At 57.3% G+C, this 18,204-nt stretch overlaps 1 protein-coding gene across 6 annotated transcripts; it reads right to left on the bottom strand.

Annotated features, from left to right (window-relative positions):
- Positions 1–1,205: 1,205 nt before the first annotated feature.
- IMPDH1 (inosine monophosphate dehydrogenase 1) lies at positions 1,206–16,948 on the bottom strand. 6 transcript variants are annotated; one of them, XM_081038147.1, is made up of 16 exons: positions 16,695–16,948; positions 12,815–12,913; positions 10,632–10,680; positions 8,526–8,627; positions 8,330–8,404; positions 7,818–8,024; positions 7,580–7,667; positions 6,543–6,742; positions 5,805–5,895; positions 5,504–5,599; positions 4,070–4,213; positions 3,816–3,960; positions 3,407–3,550; positions 3,201–3,284; positions 2,631–2,647; positions 1,206–1,955 (listed from the first exon to the last, which is right to left on the bottom strand). In XM_081038147.1, exons 1-16 carry the CDS (start codon positions 16,862–16,864, stop codon positions 1,855–1,857), a joined length of 1,812 nt encoding a protein of 603 aa, XP_080894273.1. In that variant the 5' UTR covers positions 16,865–16,948; the 3' UTR covers positions 1,206–1,854. The 6 variants fall into 6 exon arrangements, with proteins under 6 accessions (XP_080894273.1, XP_080894274.1, XP_080894272.1 ...); XM_081038148.1 differs by having other exon boundaries at positions 5,504–5,596; positions 12,815–12,916; positions 16,695–16,908; XM_081038146.1 differs by having other exon boundaries at positions 12,815–12,916; positions 16,695–16,908.
- Positions 16,949–18,204: the final 1,256 nt, after the last annotated feature.

An 18,204-nucleotide genomic window follows, 5' to 3' on the forward strand; every position in this document is an offset into this window, starting at 1 on the left:
TCTTAATTGCTGGTCAAGCTGCTTCCTGTATGGTGTTGGTAAACTAATGTGCAAGACAAACTATGAAACATGGCTTCATTTTGACCCATCCCTCTCATCTCTTACCATCCCCTGGTATCTGGGTATCCTTCTACCACCCAGCTAGGTGATCTCAGACTCTTAGGTGTTCACCGAGGCCAGAGTCCCTGGCACAAGGCTTCCAGGGACTCAATGACCTCGTCACTTTGCAACAACTCCTGGAGCAGTGGTTGAACCAGCTCTGAACCCACCCAACAGTTCTGCCATCCAGCTCTTTCCTTCTCATCCCTGAAGATGTCACAAAGCTGGAAAATGAAACAGCAAACGACTGGTGCCTTGGCTTGGAAGGGCCTGAGGGAGCACAGGTAATGGCATGGCATGCCAAGCGTGGCTGAGGTAGTCCCTCCTGGCACTCATGGGAATGTTCCCAGCTCCTCCTTACCCACAAACAATGGCCTCCTGCACCCTCTCTGCTCATTCCCTCCACCAGAGCATTCCAGACCCTCTTCCTTGCTTCCAATCCTGAGCGGTGTCTGTACTTCAATGGGACAGCTGTGTGACCACTACTCAACTACAGCAGCAGAGGCAGAAGGTAGTGTGCATGGCCCAGGACCCTGAACTTGGGATATGCGGCAGCCCATGTATCAGTGCTGTCCCACCAGGAGGGGCTGGAGGCTGGGAGGTGGGCCTTGAGCTGATTATGAACAGTGGGCACTAATCCCCTCTACCTGATACCCACGGGAGAGACTGCTGATGAGACCAAGGCCCTGGGCCTTGTGGTCAGGGCCACAGCCAGACTCTAACTCCACCTGTGCAGGGCTGCACCGCTCAGCATTACAAGGCTGAGATGGGCGCTTTCTGGCAGCTGCCGAGGAGGCCCCTAATGCCAGTCTTCTACAGACGCCGACGCTCTCTCTGCGATACTACCTGCCGGCATAGCCTACTGGCCGGTTGGCAGCAGGGGGGCACGCCGGTGTGGGCACAGGCCTGGGAGACCTCCTACCATGTGGCCACCTGCACCAGCACTACCTGGAGTCCCACAACATTTTCATCACATTCCTGGGGAGGCTGGGCCCAGTGCCCCCACCCACCCATGGCCTGGCTCTGATAGGCTCTGGATTCCAGCTCACCACCAGGACTGGGGCGAGCTGCCCAGTGGGTAAGGGATAGAGACAGGATGGCAGAGGCATTGTGACCTCCTGGTTTATTCAGATTATTTAATATACAATGACGTAACTGTGACCCAAAGTGTGCAAAGTTAAAGCCTTCAACTGCAGCTGAGAGGAGAGGGCAGGTATGGTACACCTGGGGATGGTAGTAAGTCAGGAATGATGGGCTGCCTCCCCCTGCAGGGCAGGGGACTGGGGGAGTGGCCTGAGGAGCAGGTAACCTAGGGCCAGGGGAAGGGGGCAGAGACCTCCCTCTGGCTTAGGTCAGGAGCCCAGAAGTGCCCCGTGGCTGAGGGGGCAGCAGTCCAAGAAGGGGCCAGAGGCAGGGCCAGGAGAGCACCATTTCCATGGGGGGGTGGGGAGGGAGGTGCCCTACAGGAGAAGCCAGGAGGAGCCACGTGCCCCAGGGATGGGAGCCGGGCTGGAGCAGGCTGCAGCAAGAAAGACCTGAGGCAGGCACAGGGCCTGGGAGCCCAGGCTGGTGGGCTCAAGGGGACTGAAGAAGGGGGAACCTAGGGGGCTCCCAGGGCAGCCAGGCCCCAGGAGCAGTCCTGACTCTGCGGGGGGGGGGGGGGGGGGACAGCGAGGGGCCGCAGACTCCCAGGCCCTCCCCTGCTCTCTCCCTGGAAAGGAGCTGGGGAACCCGTAGTGCAAATCTATGGACCACTCAGTTATGGAGGGAGGCTGTGCCCAAAGGGGACCCCTGGGGTGTACCCCCTCCGCCGCCTGGGCCTCCACCACCGTCCTCAGTACAGCCGCTTCTCGTAACTGTGGGGACAAGGCAAGAGGGCAGCCGAGAGTGGACATGTGGACCCTGCTCCCTTCCCAGATCCCCTTGCTCAGGCCCTGGGGTGCCAGGCGGCCCCCAGCTGCAAGAGTGGCAGAGAACTGCCCAAGCCCCTGCCTCTCAGCCGTGGGGGGGGGGGCGGGGCAGAGGGAAAAGAGCAGGCTCTGTGCCTCAGTCTGCCTCAGGCCAAGGCTCCTGGAAGAATCAGGCCAGGTCCAGAGACAGCCATGCTCATTTTGGCCACAGCCACTGCTAAGTGGCCTGTCCTCAGTGCCAGGGTGGAGAGCGAGCTCGGGACGGTACGGCCCCTCCTCGCAGAGCAAGCTCAGACCACGCTGGACCTCTGCCACCCATGTCTCCACCCATCCCTGCACACACGGTGGCCTAGGCCCCTTGTGGTCACTGGATCCAGTCTAAGACAGGGCAGCCTTAGGCCTGTGGTCAGGGACATCTCTCTGTATCCCAAAAAGGGATGTTCCTGCTGGAGGAGCAGCCACTGATAGCTGCCCCCACCACAGTGCTAGTCCTAGGGTCCAGGTCCCATGATTACGCCCCCAGCGCCACCCCCAAGGCAGTGCTCCCCACCCCCAGCTGGGGTCCCACCCAGACTGCCCCTGCTCTACTCTACACTTGGCCCGGGCAGCGCGGTTACTTACACGGCAGAAAGGTATAGCTACGGGAGGATGGGGCAGAAAGAGACACAGGTTAGATGCCGGCCTATGCCTGGGGGGACAGGCCCTCTACCGGGCAGGGCCGCATGCCGGCTATGACTGCTGCCAACTAGCACTGCCCCCACCCCTGGTCCCCCCAGCGCTGGCCCTGGAGTCCATCTCTCTGCCCTCTCCCCACCAGAGGGCTCATGCCCCCAGCCTCCACCTGCCTGCCTGGGGCCACCACCAGCAAGAGCTCAGCACTGCTAGCCCCTGCCACAAGCCACCAAGCTTCTATGCAAGCAAGGGCCAGGGAGCCTAGGAGGGGCTAGCGGCCACAGCTCCCTTGCCCTGCTCGGGGGGATGGGAGGGGCCTGCCTGCACAGGAGCTAAAGGACAGGGTTCAAGGGTGAGCTGGGCCCTACAGGAGAGGGTGATAGGGTCACCTGCCGCAGCACCCATCCTTGGTGCAGATGGCCCACGGGGTCCCTGAAACCTCAGCTCCGCCCCTGAACCACAGTCCCCCCTGCCCAACCCAGTGCCAGCCAGCGAGGGCAAGGAGGCCACCACACTTACGAGTGCAGGCCGTGGACACCACCCTCAATCTGAGCCGACATAGTCCGCTTCTCAAACTTGAGCTCTCCTGAGTACATCATGGACCTGCAGGCAGGTTGATGGAGCAGGTCAGGGTACCAAGGGCAGAGTAGGGGAAGAGTGGGCATGGGGGAGCCAGGGGCCCTCCAGAGGCCCCTCGCCAGCTGCTCCCTCCTCACGGCACTCACCGCAGGACAGACAGGCTCCGGGCACCGATATCCTGGCAGCCATGCTGGATCCCTGCGATGAGGTAGGGCACGAACTTCTGAATGGAGCCTTTGTCCTGGATGGAGCCCGAGACGCCCTGTGCGATCTTCACCTTATCACCCTCACTGCATGGAGGACAGGGAGACTGAGCCAGGCAGCCCCCAGCTCAGGGGACCCTACCTCACCTCTCAAGGGCACCAGCAGCGGGGATACCACGCAGCAGGGCCCCCAAAGCAGCCACTCCCTGGTCTACAGCACAAAAAAGAATGGATTCAGAGTCAGGTGGCCACGTGCTATCCCTGGTCTGCTACCGGTGCCATCTTGGGAAGTCAAAGGTATGTATGGACCCTTGAAGGGTAGTAGGCTGACATGCCTGGGGCCGGGGCTCACCTGAAATATCGTTTCTGGCTGCTGCTGCTCTTCTCCATGGCATCCAAGGAGCCCATGCCCCGGTACTTCTTGAGCCTCACCCCATCCGAGAAGAAGTACTCGCCGGGGGCCTCCGTGGTGGCGGCCAGCAGGGAGCCCATCATCACTGCAATGGTGGGGGTGGGAATCAGTGCCTCTAGCTCATAGCCCTCCCACGGCCGCAGCCAGCGCCCAGGCCCTCACTGACCTGCACCCTCCCCCGCAGATCCTCTCACCTGTGGAAGCTCCAAGGGCCAGGGCCTTGACCACATGCCCCACGGTCTGGATGCCGCCATCAGCTATGACCGGCACCCCAAAGCGCCGGGCGTACTCAGCCACCTTGTACACCGCAGTGCCCTGGGGCCGACCACAGGCCATCACTGCGGGAGGGGACACAAGACAGAGGTGTCAACAGCAACACAGGGGCCAGGGACAGACTCCTTTCTCCTTGGGCCCTAGCTCCACTCAGATAGGTGGCAGCAATAACACTAGGGTGAATGTCATTCCAGGGACCCAGCCCAGCCCCCATGACAGCACTATGGGGGATTCTGATGGGGGAAGGGTGTCAGTACTGGCCTGCAGAGTACTGCACCTCCACCCAGATCGGTGCTCTCAGGCCTGGTAGTCCCCACTCACCTCTCTCCATATATAAGTTCCCCTTCGAGGCTTTCATTTGCAAGGCCTGTTACTAGGGTTGGGTACTGGTGGCCTCCTTGGGGATATTGGTTTGCATTTCTTTAAGTTTAACTGTCCAAGGTCCATAAGTATTAGGTTTTAAGTGGGAATTCTAAGGAACCAGCACTTTTCTAGGGATGGATGCAAGGCTGGATAAAGTAGGAAAGAAGCCTTCTCTGGAAGTATCTTTTCTTTGTTTGGTCCCTATTGCATCCCAAAGTTTAGAATAGTGCCTGATACACAGCAGGTGCCCAATTAATGTTTGTACAGTGACTAACAGAAGGCCCACATTTCGCCACAGTAGTCAGCTAAGGTGATGAGGAGACACTTAAAAGCAGAGGCTGTGAAAACCAAAGGGGAGATGTTTAGGGGCAGAGAAGACACAAATGGGTCACTCAAGTGTTCTGAAGAAATGACGCTCAGTAGAGGGGCCAGATCCACCCCTTCAGACAAAGCCACGACCCACCAATCAGACACCAGCCTCAGGAAGCACATGTCATGGGGACACATGTCATGGTCTCACTCTCCCCCGCTTCATGTTTAGGAACCCCTCCTGCAGAAGGGCTTTGTGACTCGGTGGAACCCTTCCCTGACTATCAGCACATAGTAATAAGGTGTATATCCTTAGATAGTCAAGGACATATTGTCTCCATCTTAAGTATCTGCCTTGTCACGAAGCTAATCCAAATCCCGACTGGCTTCCCACAAGCACCTCAGAGAAGCAGTCCTACCAGCCGTGGGCCTCCAGCTGGGGCCTCCTTACCCAGAATCTGAGAGGCAGGCTGGCGCACCCCCAGAACTCTTGGTAACCTCATCTTACACCTACCTCCCCCCAAATCAACGGGGCCAGATCAGCCCTGAGCCCACCATCCCAGGAAGTGGCTGGCAGAATGAGCACTCAGCATGCATCTGTGGAACAAGAGTGAGGCCCAAGGGGCCTGTGGAGGGCCGGCAGGGTGTCCTAAGTGGACGTCACTTTTCTTACTGACACCCACCTTCTTGGGTGATGCAGATGGAGCCACAGCCCATGCCCACACGCAGCCCGTCCACACCAGCGTCGATCAGATTCTTGGCCTGCGCTGCTGTCACTACTGGGAGGAGGGGTGGGAAAGAGGCACAGTGTGAGGACGGGATGTGCCTACCCTGGGGCGCCCTGGGACTCCAGTCTAGCCACCCTTCCACCTTACAGTGACCTTCAGGCCCCTGCCCCTCATGCAGGCGCAAAGCCATCACCTCAGGATGCTGAAGGATAGGAAGTGAGGGGGCAAGGGGGCAAGCGGGCAACTCCACACTCACCATTCCCCCCAATCACCTGGAGGTGGGGGTACTTCTGCTTGATATAGTGCACCATGGCGATCTGATATACCGAGTTCCCTTGGGATGAATCCTGTGAGGAGGGGGATGGGAAAGCTGAGGTTATGATGGCGGGAGGTCCTCCCTGGGGGAGGGAGCTCTGAGGTGGACAAACTCCTGAAATAATATGAAAAATGTTATGAGAATGCTTTTTTCTTTTTTTTCTTTTCCTGAGAAGACCATTGACAGCTCTCAGCTGGTTCTCAGAGGCCTGCTTTCCCGAAAGGTTACGCACCATTAATGTATGCTTTCAGAGCAGACAAAGCCCTTTCATATGCACCGATGGACTGGTCCTCACTGCAAGGTTGCCTGGGGCCTAGCCTGTTCCCACCAACTCACTCACCAAAGGAAAGTACTTAACCCCCTCAGCCTTGGTTTCTGCATCCAACCAGGGCCATGGTAATTGTACCTCAGGGGGCTGTTGGGAGGATTAAATTAGTTCATCTACATAAAGGTCTTAGTGTCGGGCCTGGCAAGTGAAATGTCCTCCATGAATGTGAGCTATAACCATTAGGGTCAACTTATGAGCATGCCCAGAAGGCCCTCCGAGGGGTCCACAGTTGGTCTGAGCGGTCAGAGTACCACTGACCCCCCTAATTCTGACTCGAGGCTTAATTAGAGGCGAACTTGGGTCTTCCTAAGCCTCTACAAAACCACGTAGGCCCCAGGGCAGTGCCGTACCAGCACTATGACATCAGCGCCTGCCTGGGTGAGCAGGTCCAGGCGATATTTGTCGTCCTCGCGGGTGCCCACGGCTGCCCCACACAGCAGTTGCTTGTGGGAATCCTTGGAGGCCAGAGGGTAGTCGCGGTTCTTCTTCAGATCAGTGCGGGCAATGATGGCCACTAGCTCATCGTGATTATTGACAATGGGCAGCTTCCCTGTTGAGGAATACAGAGGTATGATGAAAGAGCAGCCTCTGGGGACTGGGGGTGGGAAGTGGGGGAGGTAAGGATGAAAATAAACCACACCTGAGGTCACTAGAGTACCCAAACTAGCCACTAGGTGGCAGCACCCACCCAGGAAGCGCTCCTAGGGACCTGGATCTCTTCCCAGGGAACAGGAAGCAAAGAAACCTTGCAGCCAAGAGGGTTCCTGGAGCTCTTCCTGCCCTGTGGCCTGGCCAGGCTGGGGTGGGCAGTTCCTGAGTAGTGGCAGCCTTTCACCTGCTGGGCCACGGGCCACAGTGGTCTAAAACTCCTAGCCAGGGCACAAACGTGAGGCTGTCCTGCAGGGAGGAACATGTGCCCTGCCCAATACCCCCAGAGAACAACCCAGTATGGACCAGGGAAGCATGTTCCGGTGTCTCCCACGGGGTCCTAATGAATGTTATGTCAACAGCCCCGATGTCAAACAAATTTAATTGCAGGACTTCTGAGTCTTTAATAAGCTAACGTACAGTTCTTTGTGCAAGATGAGGGATACAAAAAAAGAGCGTTTTTCAGACTTGTAAGACCATAGAGCCCTTTTTCTATGACGAACATTTCACAGGACTAGTTTTTTTGGGGAAACATACTGTGCAGATGATGAATAAGGGACAGGTTTTCCTAAGCCAGGAAAAGAACCTCAGGAATCATGCTCCAGCCTGGGGTTATGCCAACCTTCCCAAGACTCAGGCTGGTTGCTGGGACAACCTGCAAGACTTGAAGGAACAGGGGAGCTGGGGTACAGGGAGCCAGGCTGGGGCGGTCTTGGGTTTTCTGCCCACTCTTCGGTACCTTTCTTGCTGCGCTGCAGGATCTCATTTGCCTCTTTCAACGTCACACCCGCTGGAGCCACCACCAGCTCATTCCGCGGTGTCATCACCTGTGGGGCCAGGAACATTTGCCTGCAGGTTGGCAGGTGAGAGAGAAGGGAGCCAGACCTCCCACTGGTCCCTGGTCACAGGCACCATCCTGAGGTCCCAGGGTGTAGGGTACTCTCTCCCTGCCACGCTTTCCCTGTGCTTGCAGGTACCTCACGGAGGAGGGTGGTGTGGTCCTTCTCGGCCAGAAAGTCGATGTCTCGGGAGGTGACGATGCCCACCAGCTTGCTGCCCATGGCGCCCGTCTCAGTGATGGGGATGCCAGAGAAGCCATGCCGAATCTTGGCCTCCAGCACATCACCTACAGTGTGTGAGGGGCTCAGCACCACGGGGTCTGTGATGAAGCCCTGTTCAAATTTCTGTGGGCAGAGAAAGGAAGGAAACGGCTGAAAGAAAGCCAGACATGGGGTGCAGCCCGGCCCCAGGGAGCAGAGGATGTCCTGGCTATGCCACAGAGAAGCCAGGGCCCTCATGGGGTGAGGAGCCAGTGAGAATGAGGGCTGGGCCCTGTGCCCCCATTGGGGAGAAGGGCAATTAACAAGACCCTATAGCAATCAGCCAGGGAATGAGACAGCCTGCAGGGCTGGCAAAGGATGCTAGAAGGGTCTGTGAAGTGGGGGCTGCCAGGTGGCATCTTCTTTCTGGGGATGGGCCTGGTACTTGCCTTGACCTTCCGCACCTCGTTGGCCTGGAACTCTGGGGTGCAGTTGTGGTGAATGAAACCAATACCGCCCATCAGCTGGGGTGGAAGGGAAGCGTGGTCAGAGCCAGGAGGCCTCCCCTCCTCACTCTGCACACCCCTCCTCTGATACCCATTCCTCCTGACGCCAGGCAGGCCCCTTCCCAGGTGCCCGACTCACAGCCATAGCGATGGCCATGTCAGCCTCTGTCACAGTGTCCATGGGGGAGGAGATCAGCGGTGTCTTCAGCGTAATCTTCCGAGTCAGAGCTGAAGTCAGGTCCTAAGGAGGAAGGCACAGTCTACGTGAAGAGATTTATTATTCACGCAAACATTTGCTGAGCTCCTACATGTACCCAGCACCAGGATATATAGCAGTGAACAACAGATGAGGCCCCTGCTATCTCTCCTGGAGCTTCAATTCTACCTGGGAAGAGAGAGGGCAATCGCGGAACACATGTACGAAATTATTTCAGTCAAGATGAAGGCGCCAAAGAAAAGCAATAAGACCAAGTGACCCCTGGAAGAGGATGTACTGGTCAGGAAAGCCTTTCTTGGGAGGTGACAAGTGGAAACCAATCAAGCCAAAGTCTGAGGGTCCATTGCGCTCTAGGCAGAGGGAGCTGTGTGTAAAACCTGCCTCTGATTCCATGTCTTCCTGAGATGTATTTTAAAAAGATAAAGGCTAGTGGAGTAAAGGGAAGAGAGAGAGGCAGGGGTTGAGGTGGGAGGGGCAGGCGGGGGTGGGGCAAGGAAGTGTAGCCTTGAAAACCAGGGGGAGGAGCTTAGATTGGACTCTGAGATGAGAAGACATTGGAGGGTCTCAGGCAGAGGAGAGACATGATCTAGTTTATGTTTTAAAGATGTCACTCAGGCTCCGTCTGAAGTGGAGAACGAATTCTAGGTGAAAAGGCCTGAGGCAGGGGTACCGCCAACGAGGCTGCTGACGGGTCCAGGTGGGAGATGCTGGTAACTGGAAGGGCGGAGGCATGGGAAGGAGTCATTAGACAGACAAGAAAGTAGGTGACTAAGAGTCTGCAGCTCCAGGGAGAGGCCAGGACTGCAAGTATACATTTGGGAGGCATCTGCCTACGAATGGTAAATAGGGCCAGATCACAGACCCCTCCAAAATTTAGGCCAACACCTGTGGATCCTAGCCCCCCAAACAGACTTTGTTACATAATTTTTGAAGAGTCACAGGCCTCTGAAGTCCATCTACAGACCCTGGTTCAGAACCCTACCCCACAGTCTAGAAAACTCCCCCTTCTCCTCTCTCGTCGTACCACAGGAGAAGAAACACAGCCTTCCTGACAGAGGCCAGGAAGACCCTTGACGGCCAGGAGGGGTCTTTTCTAACCCTCTCTTCTTAGCATACTGCCCAGGGACTGGCACAAAACCAGGGTGCTTGGTAAACTTGGTTAAACTGAATAGCTGAACCAAGAAGGTTTCCTGGTTGCTGCCGTAAGGGAAATATCCTGAATAACCCAAATTTCCCCCTAAAAAATCTGTCTGGGTCAGCACTGGGTATACATTAGGGAAACTGGACATAAGCTTCCCTAATGTATACACTCAGGCCCCTGACTTTTCGTGACAATCAGACCTGAAGAAATATCAATGATAACAGCACCAGAAGAGAAACTATTTTTGTAATGTGTATGAATTCATCATAGCATAATCTAACTTTTCCATGAAATGACTTACACCCATCAGTACTACCCCTTGGCTTCTGCGAAGTTTGTCATATGTTCATGAGTAAAGGACATTGTTCATTCACTTGACTCATTGCTGAGCCCCTCCGGTAAGTAAGGCATTGTGATTCTTTGGATTTGTCCAAAAATCTAACTTCTCCAAACCAGTTCTTGTATATTGAGCTCCGTGAACAAACCCGTCCACTTCATCGTCTCCATAATTTGACTGGCTTCTATCATGTCCTTACTCAGCATTTCAGATAAAACCTAATCCTTCTGGTCTACTGTAATGAAGGCAGGCACATATACACGTCCCCTCTCAGGGCCTTCTGAACTCTACTGCAGGCTCCATCAGTGCCAGAGAGCCCTTTGGCGCTGGGCCCGGCCCATCACTCAGGATACCCCTGAATCCCCACAGCTGCCTCTGCCCCATTAGGCATAACCCATTGCACTGTGCCAGCTTCTATGACAGCAATAAAGGCTACATCCACCACATTCCCAAGAAAAGCCTCTCCTCCAACCCGCTCTTGAACAGGAAGTCAGCCTCTTGTACAACATACACAGCCCCTCTCCCCCTGGTTAGCAAAAGAGGTACTCACCACCTCATCAGCTATGAAGTCTATGAATCCTGGGAGAATCAGGAAGTCGCTGTGAAGAGAGAAGAGGGAGTGTTTCTAGGTGGGGAGGGGTACCTGAAAGGGGTAGGGCCTGCCCTGCCAGCGGAGGCAGCCTGGGGGTAGGGATGGGCAGAGACTGGAGCCCTCTGATACCTGCTGCCCCTTCAGGGCTGGCCCACCCTTGAGCTCCCCACTAGCATCTTGCTGACCCCAGTCCAGGGCTAGACACAAAGGCCATGAAAGGTCTATAGACCTGGGGCGCCACCAAGGCAGTTAGCCCAAAATGTCTATTGCCTTCAGGACTCCGAGTTCGTCAAGGAACATAGAAAGTCCCATAAAGCCACACACGGCAGATGCAGTGCCTGCTCTTGACAATCTGAATCTTGATAGAGGGAGGCAACGAGTGGACATGGGATAGACCTGAGAACAGGTTAGAAGTGCAGCGTGACATGAACACCACAGCACAGGACAGGCTGCACACAGCCAAGTGTCGGGGCTGCTCAGTCACACAGGGCTCAGAGCAGCTCAGAGGGACCCCAGGGGGCTGAGTGTGGGCTGGGCACGTTCTGACAGAGCAGGCGTCGCTAAGTGTCTGCCCAGTTGGACTGCAGTAACCAGTAGACATGGCCTGGGATGGGAAAGGGGAGAAAAGGACCTTACGGTTAGGCTAGGACCCTGGGGCCCCAGCCACAGCATGGCAGCTGCCAACACCAAGGTGGGCAAACCCCAGAAGGGGAATGCAGGCCTGCACGGGTATGGCAAGGCAGTGCCAACGCCCAGCACCCACCCCCCACTGACCCCCACCACCAGCCCCTGACAGACTTAATCGGCCTGAAATCACCAGGCCTTGATAGGCACCCCCAAAAGTAAATGCCCCACACTTCAGGAACACTCCCAACCAGGCGAAGCAAAACTGCAGGCACCCAGCACAGGAAGGAAGAGGTACAGGGTGGATGGGAGGGGTGGGGTCTTTAACCTGCCTCAAGGCCAAGAGCGAGTCCTAGAAGTTTCTCTAGGGAGTTTCCTTGGCAGACTCCAGTGAAAAAGACATCAAAGAGATACTCTCTTACCTCCCCTCATCAAATACCAAAGAAATAACCTAACTGCCCCTGCCCCGTGGCAGCTTTTCTTGTGTACAGGGAAGAGGACTCTGCGGCTCGCTTAGAAGCCAGAGAAGAAATAGTGGCATCTGGGCCCCTTGGCATTTACTAGGTATTACATACACGGCTCACCTGGCCCACACCTGAGCTACGGGCAGGCAGGAGACACTCCTCAGGAGTGACTATATCCTGGTGTCTAGGGAAACTGCCTGCCCAGCAGGGGTGCTTACAGGCAAGGGCGGGCAGGGACTGGCAGGAGACGGGGCACCGGTACTCCTGGCTCACCAGCATCCCACTCCACTCCAGTCCCAGGTTCTGATGCTCCTTCCTGGCATGGGCATGGTCCTGCAGCCCGAAGGAGAGCTAGTGCCAGGCCTGCAGCCGGCAGGACAACTGGCCCAGGGCCCGTAGAAAAGCAAATTAAGCCAGAGGCAAATAGATAGGTCTTGAACTTCAAAATCCCATGCGGGGTGGGCTTGGGGGTGGCAGTCACAGAATACTCATGCCCAGCGGGGTTACTAGGGCTAACCTGTGGGCGGGCAGGGGCACAAACAGAAAGAGGGCTGGACCTTGGAAAAAGGAGCCATCCCAACTGCCCAGCTGGGCCTCTCCTGGGGGCAACACCCAAGCAGCTGTGTCAGCGGGGCTGCAGGGCCCCTCTGTCCTCCCAGCGACACTGAGAGAGGGGATCGTGGACCAAGGTCTAGGAAAAGTCTCCATAACTCCCACATCTCGCGTTTCCACACACCCCAAGGCCCCTTCATGCGGCCAAGATGCCCACGAGGGGGGAAGGCGGGAGGCCGTACCCGGATCTAGCCAGAAACGGGGCACGGCACCGAGGGCCGCGATGTCGCTGTGCCACGTCCGTCTGCTCTCGGCACGGGCCGCCTTCCTTCCCTTACCCAGCGCTCCCCACCCCCCGCCTCCCCGCCCAGGTCGTTCGAATCCGGTCTGGGAGCGCGGGGTGTCACCGACCGGGGAGCGCTGCACGTGCAGGGCCGGAGTCCGGGGGTCGCGGCGCGTGGGTGAGCGCACCCAGGTGGGGCCGAGGCCCCCCGCGCTTACTTGTAGGTGAGGCCGTCGGCGTTGGCGAAGAGCTGCGGCGCGGTGAGCCCATCGTCGGGCACGTAGCCGGTGCCGCCGCTGATCAGGTAGTCCGCCATGCTGCTGGGGGACACCGCGACCCGACATAAACACCCGCGCGGGCCGCCCCGCCGCTGCTGCTGCTGCCGCCTTATTGCTGCTGCTGACGCCGCGGCCACGCTGCTGTCGCGGGCCCGGCGGGCCGGGGGCGGGGGCTGCGGCAGCAGCGGGGCGGGCCCAGGGCACCGCCCTCTTCTCCCGCCCCTCCCCCGGGAGTCCGCCGCCTCCGCCCCGCGCCTCACAAAGGGCCCGGCAGAGTCCGGCCCAGCCACCTCCGCCGCGCGCACGCCCTGGGCGGTCTGCAGTGGCACAGTGGCCCCGCTGGCCCGGGCGGGGGAGGGGATGCGGGACTAGTGGGGGAGGGGCTGGACCAGGCCTGGACACGCCCCCTCTGCTGCTCTTCGTCCCGCCCTCCAGGCCCCCCCACAGTACCCTCCCCACCGCCCCGCGTCCCGGGTCTCTGCTCCTGCTTGGACCATCCCAGACCAGCCGGCCCCCACCGGCCTGAGTCTCCCCTGGCCCTGCTCCCCGCCCCCAGGGGTACCTCTAACATGGTTTGTCATTCCCCCAGACTCAGGCCCAGACTCTGATCAGGCCCAGAACCCGAAGGAGCTGTCTGGGCTCACAACTCCCCAACACACGGGAGGTCGAGGTTGCGCCCTCCCTGCACTATAGCCGGCTTTCCTAACTCCGACATCATTCCTAGGAGGAGGGCATTCTTAACCACATTCCCTGACCTTTGGGTGGCCTTGAAGCCCTCTGCAGTTTACAAGGCATTTTTTCATAAGTGATCACATTTACTCTACAATCTATTAATTAGGTATCCCCACTTTACAGATGCAAAACCTCCAGTCAGAAAGCAAGGGGGTGGGAGGACTGTCTCTGACTCCTGTCCAGGGCTTCAGTTTGATGTCCCTGTCCCCAGCTCAGAAAGCCGTGTGTATACCAGGGCTTTTAACGCCAGACAGGAAAGTTGATTTTCCTTTGGGAAGGTAGTGTGGTGGGAAGATGAGGGAGGATCACAGGCCTGGTTTAGGCAGGTAAGTATGCATACAAACTAGGACAGAGGCTAGAGAAGTTTTGAGAATTACCCAAAGCAGAAGTGTGAGGTCCTATGGGCCCAGCAAGACCCAGATACCTACATGGGGACAGTAAGATTAGGTAGCAAACTAATTCACATGGGGGGAGGTGGGGTGGCAGGAGCACCCCTCTTGTGTGACCAGAAATGATAATACTACTCCCTGACCAAAGCTAGAATAGATCCCCCACCCACACATCAGGGTTCCTTCCCTCCTCCTCCCCACAGCTCACTTCTTGGTGAGGTGAGAGGCAGGGCAGGGACACAGTCCTCTCACTGGCAAGGTGGCTCTGTGGCGCTCCCTTCCTCCCTCCCCAACCCTGAGAGACTGGGTTTGTTTACCTCTCAGCAGTGTGGTGGCAGCCAGGCCCAAGGGAGTCTCCCTAGGATGCCCAGCCTCCCCAATGACACCCCCGGGACCCTGACAGGAAAGTACAGACTGTTCCATCTGTGCACAGAGGGTAGGGGAGGCTTCCCACTGAGCTACGGCAACGAGGCCCGTGAAGCTGGGAGTGTTGGAGGAGACTCACAGATGTCCGCAGTGTCCTCTTTCCTCTTACTGTGGGGGGACGGGAACAGCGGACTCCCAAGCTTCTCTCCCCATCAGGGCTCCTGCTGAGGACCTCTGAAGGCACTCTGGCATGGCAAGGAGGGAGGGGGCCTGCTGGGCTTCTCTGCTGAGTGGGGGCTGAGGCCAGCTTGCCAGGGACACCTGGGGGACACTTCTGATTCCTCAGCTCTTGTAGACCCATCCAGAGGGCAAATGCCATATGGGGGAGGGGTATCCTGAGAGCACCAACACTAGGACCTCTTATTGGCCACCTGGAGGCATAGCAGTGAGACAATCCAGAGAAAGCACCCTGGCCATTCAGAGTTACCCTGGGACACCTTTCTAGCCATAGAAGGACAGGCTTGTAATTGCATTGCACGCAGAGCACAGGCTGTCCCTGTGGTCTCTCTCTGTCTCTAAGGGACCTGCTCTGAGTCACTGTCCTCTACAGCATGGGGTCAGAATGGCTAGGGTACTACTCAGGGTTCCACCAGGGCTGGAGCCCAGGACAGCAGCTGGGTTCTGCCATCTCTAGTGACATCTGCCCCAGCCTGGGGCTCAGACCCAGGGGAGGAGGCCGCCAGCTGTGTTGTGGGGACAACAGACCTCACAGCCCTACTCTCCTTCTCTTGCTGCCCCACACCCCCTCCCGGTGTGACCTGTGTCAGGGCTTCTCATTACTCTAAGCTGCTGGGCTCAGTCCTGGGTTAGGCTGTCTTTTTCCAGAGACTGTTAATCCACCCCCCATCCCACCCCACCTCCACACACACTACTCCTGCTTTCCTACCCCCTCTTCCTGATCTTCCCTAGCTGCTTCCTCCGTGGGGAGGAGACACCGAGGCAACGAGCAGAGCTCCTCAGCCCAGGGAAGGGCCATTGGTCCTCTGAGACTCCCCACCTAGCATCTGTGAGGGCAGCAGGGCAGAAGGGTAGGCCAAAGTCCCTACCAGCCCATTCCTCTGGGCAGTGGGTGTCCTAGCTGGGCACCAAGGTCCATGCAGCAAGCCAGGAGCTCTGTGTCTGGTCTGGGGCTGTTTGAATGCGTAAAATTTCAAAACACTTTTGAGGGGAGGACTGGGGGAGTTTGTGTGTGTGTGGGAGGAATAACAACATTAGCATTGTTGAGCCTGGACAGGGGACGTAACTTGTGGAAGCAAAGGTACGCCTCCATCAAGTCAATGCTCCAGCCCACACCCTCACCTCCTGTGGCCTTTCCCTATCGCCCTGGACCCTGAGCCCTAATAGCTGGATGTCTAGGATGGGAGAAAGGATGGAGTAGCCTGAACCTGAGTCAATTCTAGAGAGGTAGCTTGCGGGGACAGGAGGGGCCAGGCTTCACCTAGCAGCCCCTTAAGCCGTTAAAAGTTCTTGCATAAGCGGCCATCCCCTGGGCAGAGCTGCAGGGCTAATTCCCGCAGACCCCTCCCCCAACCCGGCTTCCAGGTCACCTCCCCAAGCTGCTGGGCACCAACAGATGGAGATGAGAAAGAAGTCCAAATCCTCTGGACTAGAAGGACAGTGGGATTGCATTTCAAGCTGAGATACAATCCAGAGATTAGCCACTGTCTTCTTTTCAGCCAGTCCCGGGGGGGTCCAGTTCAACACCCTCCCACACTCTTCCTTCAGGGACCCTTACCGACCCCAGCAGACTAAGGATAGGAGGGGTTCCTGAATCTTAGGAGAGACCGCGAGGTGAGTTACACTGGCAGCATCATCAGGCCTTAGTGAATAAGGAGGGACCATGTCCTCACCTGGCTCTGAGGACGCACTCTATCTGGACACCTACACCTGCCAGTCAGACTGAAGATAGGAGGAAACAGCTAAGGAGGACTAAGCAAAGTTAGACAGGGACTCCAACAAGCACTGTTTGAAACGCTGCAATTGGAGCCACTTGGGCCAGGCGTCCTCCGGGGTGTAGTCGAGGTCTGATCCAGGGCTAAGATTTTAGGGAGCGTTTCTCCGACCTGCTCCCCGGTGCTACGCAGCACCGAACCCTTTGCACAGTGCCCGCCTACAAGCCCCAACCGAAGCTTGGCTGCGCAGCGTCCGTCTGAGCCCGGTTTCAGGAAGTTAGAGGTTGAGGTGGTAAGAGAGCAAGTGTGTGGGGCCTGGCCCTGCCCCGCCCCGCCGCGCCCGCCCCGGAGGCGCCCCGCGCGCTTTGCCCTGGGCGTCACCTGTCCGGCTCGTAGCCGGCCTGCAGCCGGCGGGCGCTGCACCGCTGCGCCGCTGTCTCGTGTCCCGGGTGTTGCCGGGCTCCGGGCTCCGGAACAGCGGCGGCTCCGCCTCCCTGCAGCGGCGGCGGGAGCGGCCCGCATCCGGCTGGCTGAGCGAGCGGCCCCTCCATAAGGAGGCCGCAGCTCTGGGCAGCCGGAGCCTCTCCGCCAGGAGGCTCCCCTGGCCCCCTGTGGGGCGTCAGCACAGCCCAGTCGGGGCCCGGGAGGGGGCGGGGCCTTCGGGGCGGGGCCTGATGCCCGGGGCGGGGCCGCTCGGAGGAGGGAGGACCCCGAGTCCCGGGCTCCGCTCTGGCACAGCGCGCCTCCGCGCCCCTATACGCGGCTGCTCAGACCCAGCTGGTCTCTCCCGTGCCGGGATCAGCGAGTGGACCCCTGCCCCTTCCCCGCCTTCCGGATCTTCCAGGTTCTCCTGCCCCTTCGGAGAAAAACCAGAAGAGGAAAGGAGCGCAAAGTGTCTCCAGAGGCCGGGGTGTTCTTGAGTCTTGTGTTTGTCCCAATGCCTCTTACGAAGATTACCAGGGTCTTTTGGAGCCTCCTCCCAGCCAGCCGCCAGTGCAAGATAGGCGGGGACTACTCAACTCCCTTTGCCTACTACCCACTTTGCCTGTTCAGCAGACTGCCTTAGACAGACGGAAAATAGATTTTCCTCAGCTCTTACCTGCCACTACCCGAGGAAGAGATAAGGAAGCAGGCTCCTTAAGAAAAGGGGCCTTGGCTTCCCTCGTTTGGGGTGGGGCTGAGCAGACGGGTGCGCAAACTGTTCATCTCCCAACTAGAAAGCACACCTGTTCCTATTGCATCATTTTTATCACTGTCCACTAGTGATTGAGCACCTAGCAAAGGTGGCAAGGAAAAGTAACAGTCCTAACCCTCAGGCAATTTCTTTGAGTAGACAGAGTAGATAAAGTTGAGAATTTTTATATCATATATTTAAAAGCTGACAATCTGAAGGAGCAAATGGTCAACACAGAATGACTAGGGGAGCAGTGCATTTCAAGGAGGCAAGAGTTATGGGTTAGACTTTTCAGCAACTATTTCACAAAGGAAATTGAATGTACGTAATGGTAAGATCTTAGATTTTATCTGCCTGGTACCTTGTTCTATACATGTACACACCTACTCCCCAGAGTCAGGATTAAAACAGTTTCTCTGACTCAGGGCCACATGCAAAATCTTCTCACTGTTAATGCCATTCTAGACAAGATTTTTGCTAGAGAGGAAATGTTTGCGTTCCTTTACAATTCATATGTTAAAACCTAATCCCAGTGTGAGGGTAGTTAGAAGTGGGAGGTACTTAGGTCATGAGAGTGGGGCCTGCGTGAATGGGATTAGTGCCCTTATAGAAGGGCCCTCAGAGATCTTTGCCGTCTGCCATGCAAGAACACAGCATCTAGGAACTAAGACGTGAGCTCGAATCAGGCATTGACTCTCCCAGTGCCTTGATCTTGGA

The sequence above is a fragment of the Rhinolophus hipposideros genome (genome assembly GCF_964194185.1).
Source record: "Rhinolophus hipposideros genome assembly, chromosome: 25".
Classification (NCBI taxonomy): domain Eukaryota; kingdom Metazoa; phylum Chordata; class Mammalia; order Chiroptera; family Rhinolophidae; genus Rhinolophus; species Rhinolophus hipposideros.

Coding starts and splice junctions, on each gene's coding strand:
- IMPDH1 (XM_081038146.1), bottom strand. CDS start 16,864: ATGGAGGGGCCGCTCGCTCAGCCAGCCGGATGCGGGCCGCTCCCGCCG. Junction 8,405..8,525: donor ACATGGCCATCGCTATGGCT/GTGAGTCGGGCA, acceptor CTTCCACCCCAG/CTGATGGGCGGTATTGGTTT. Junction 3,285..3,406: donor CGGAGCCTGTCTGTCCTGCG/GTGAGTGCCGTG, acceptor ACCTGCCTGCAG/GTCCATGATGTACTCAGGAG.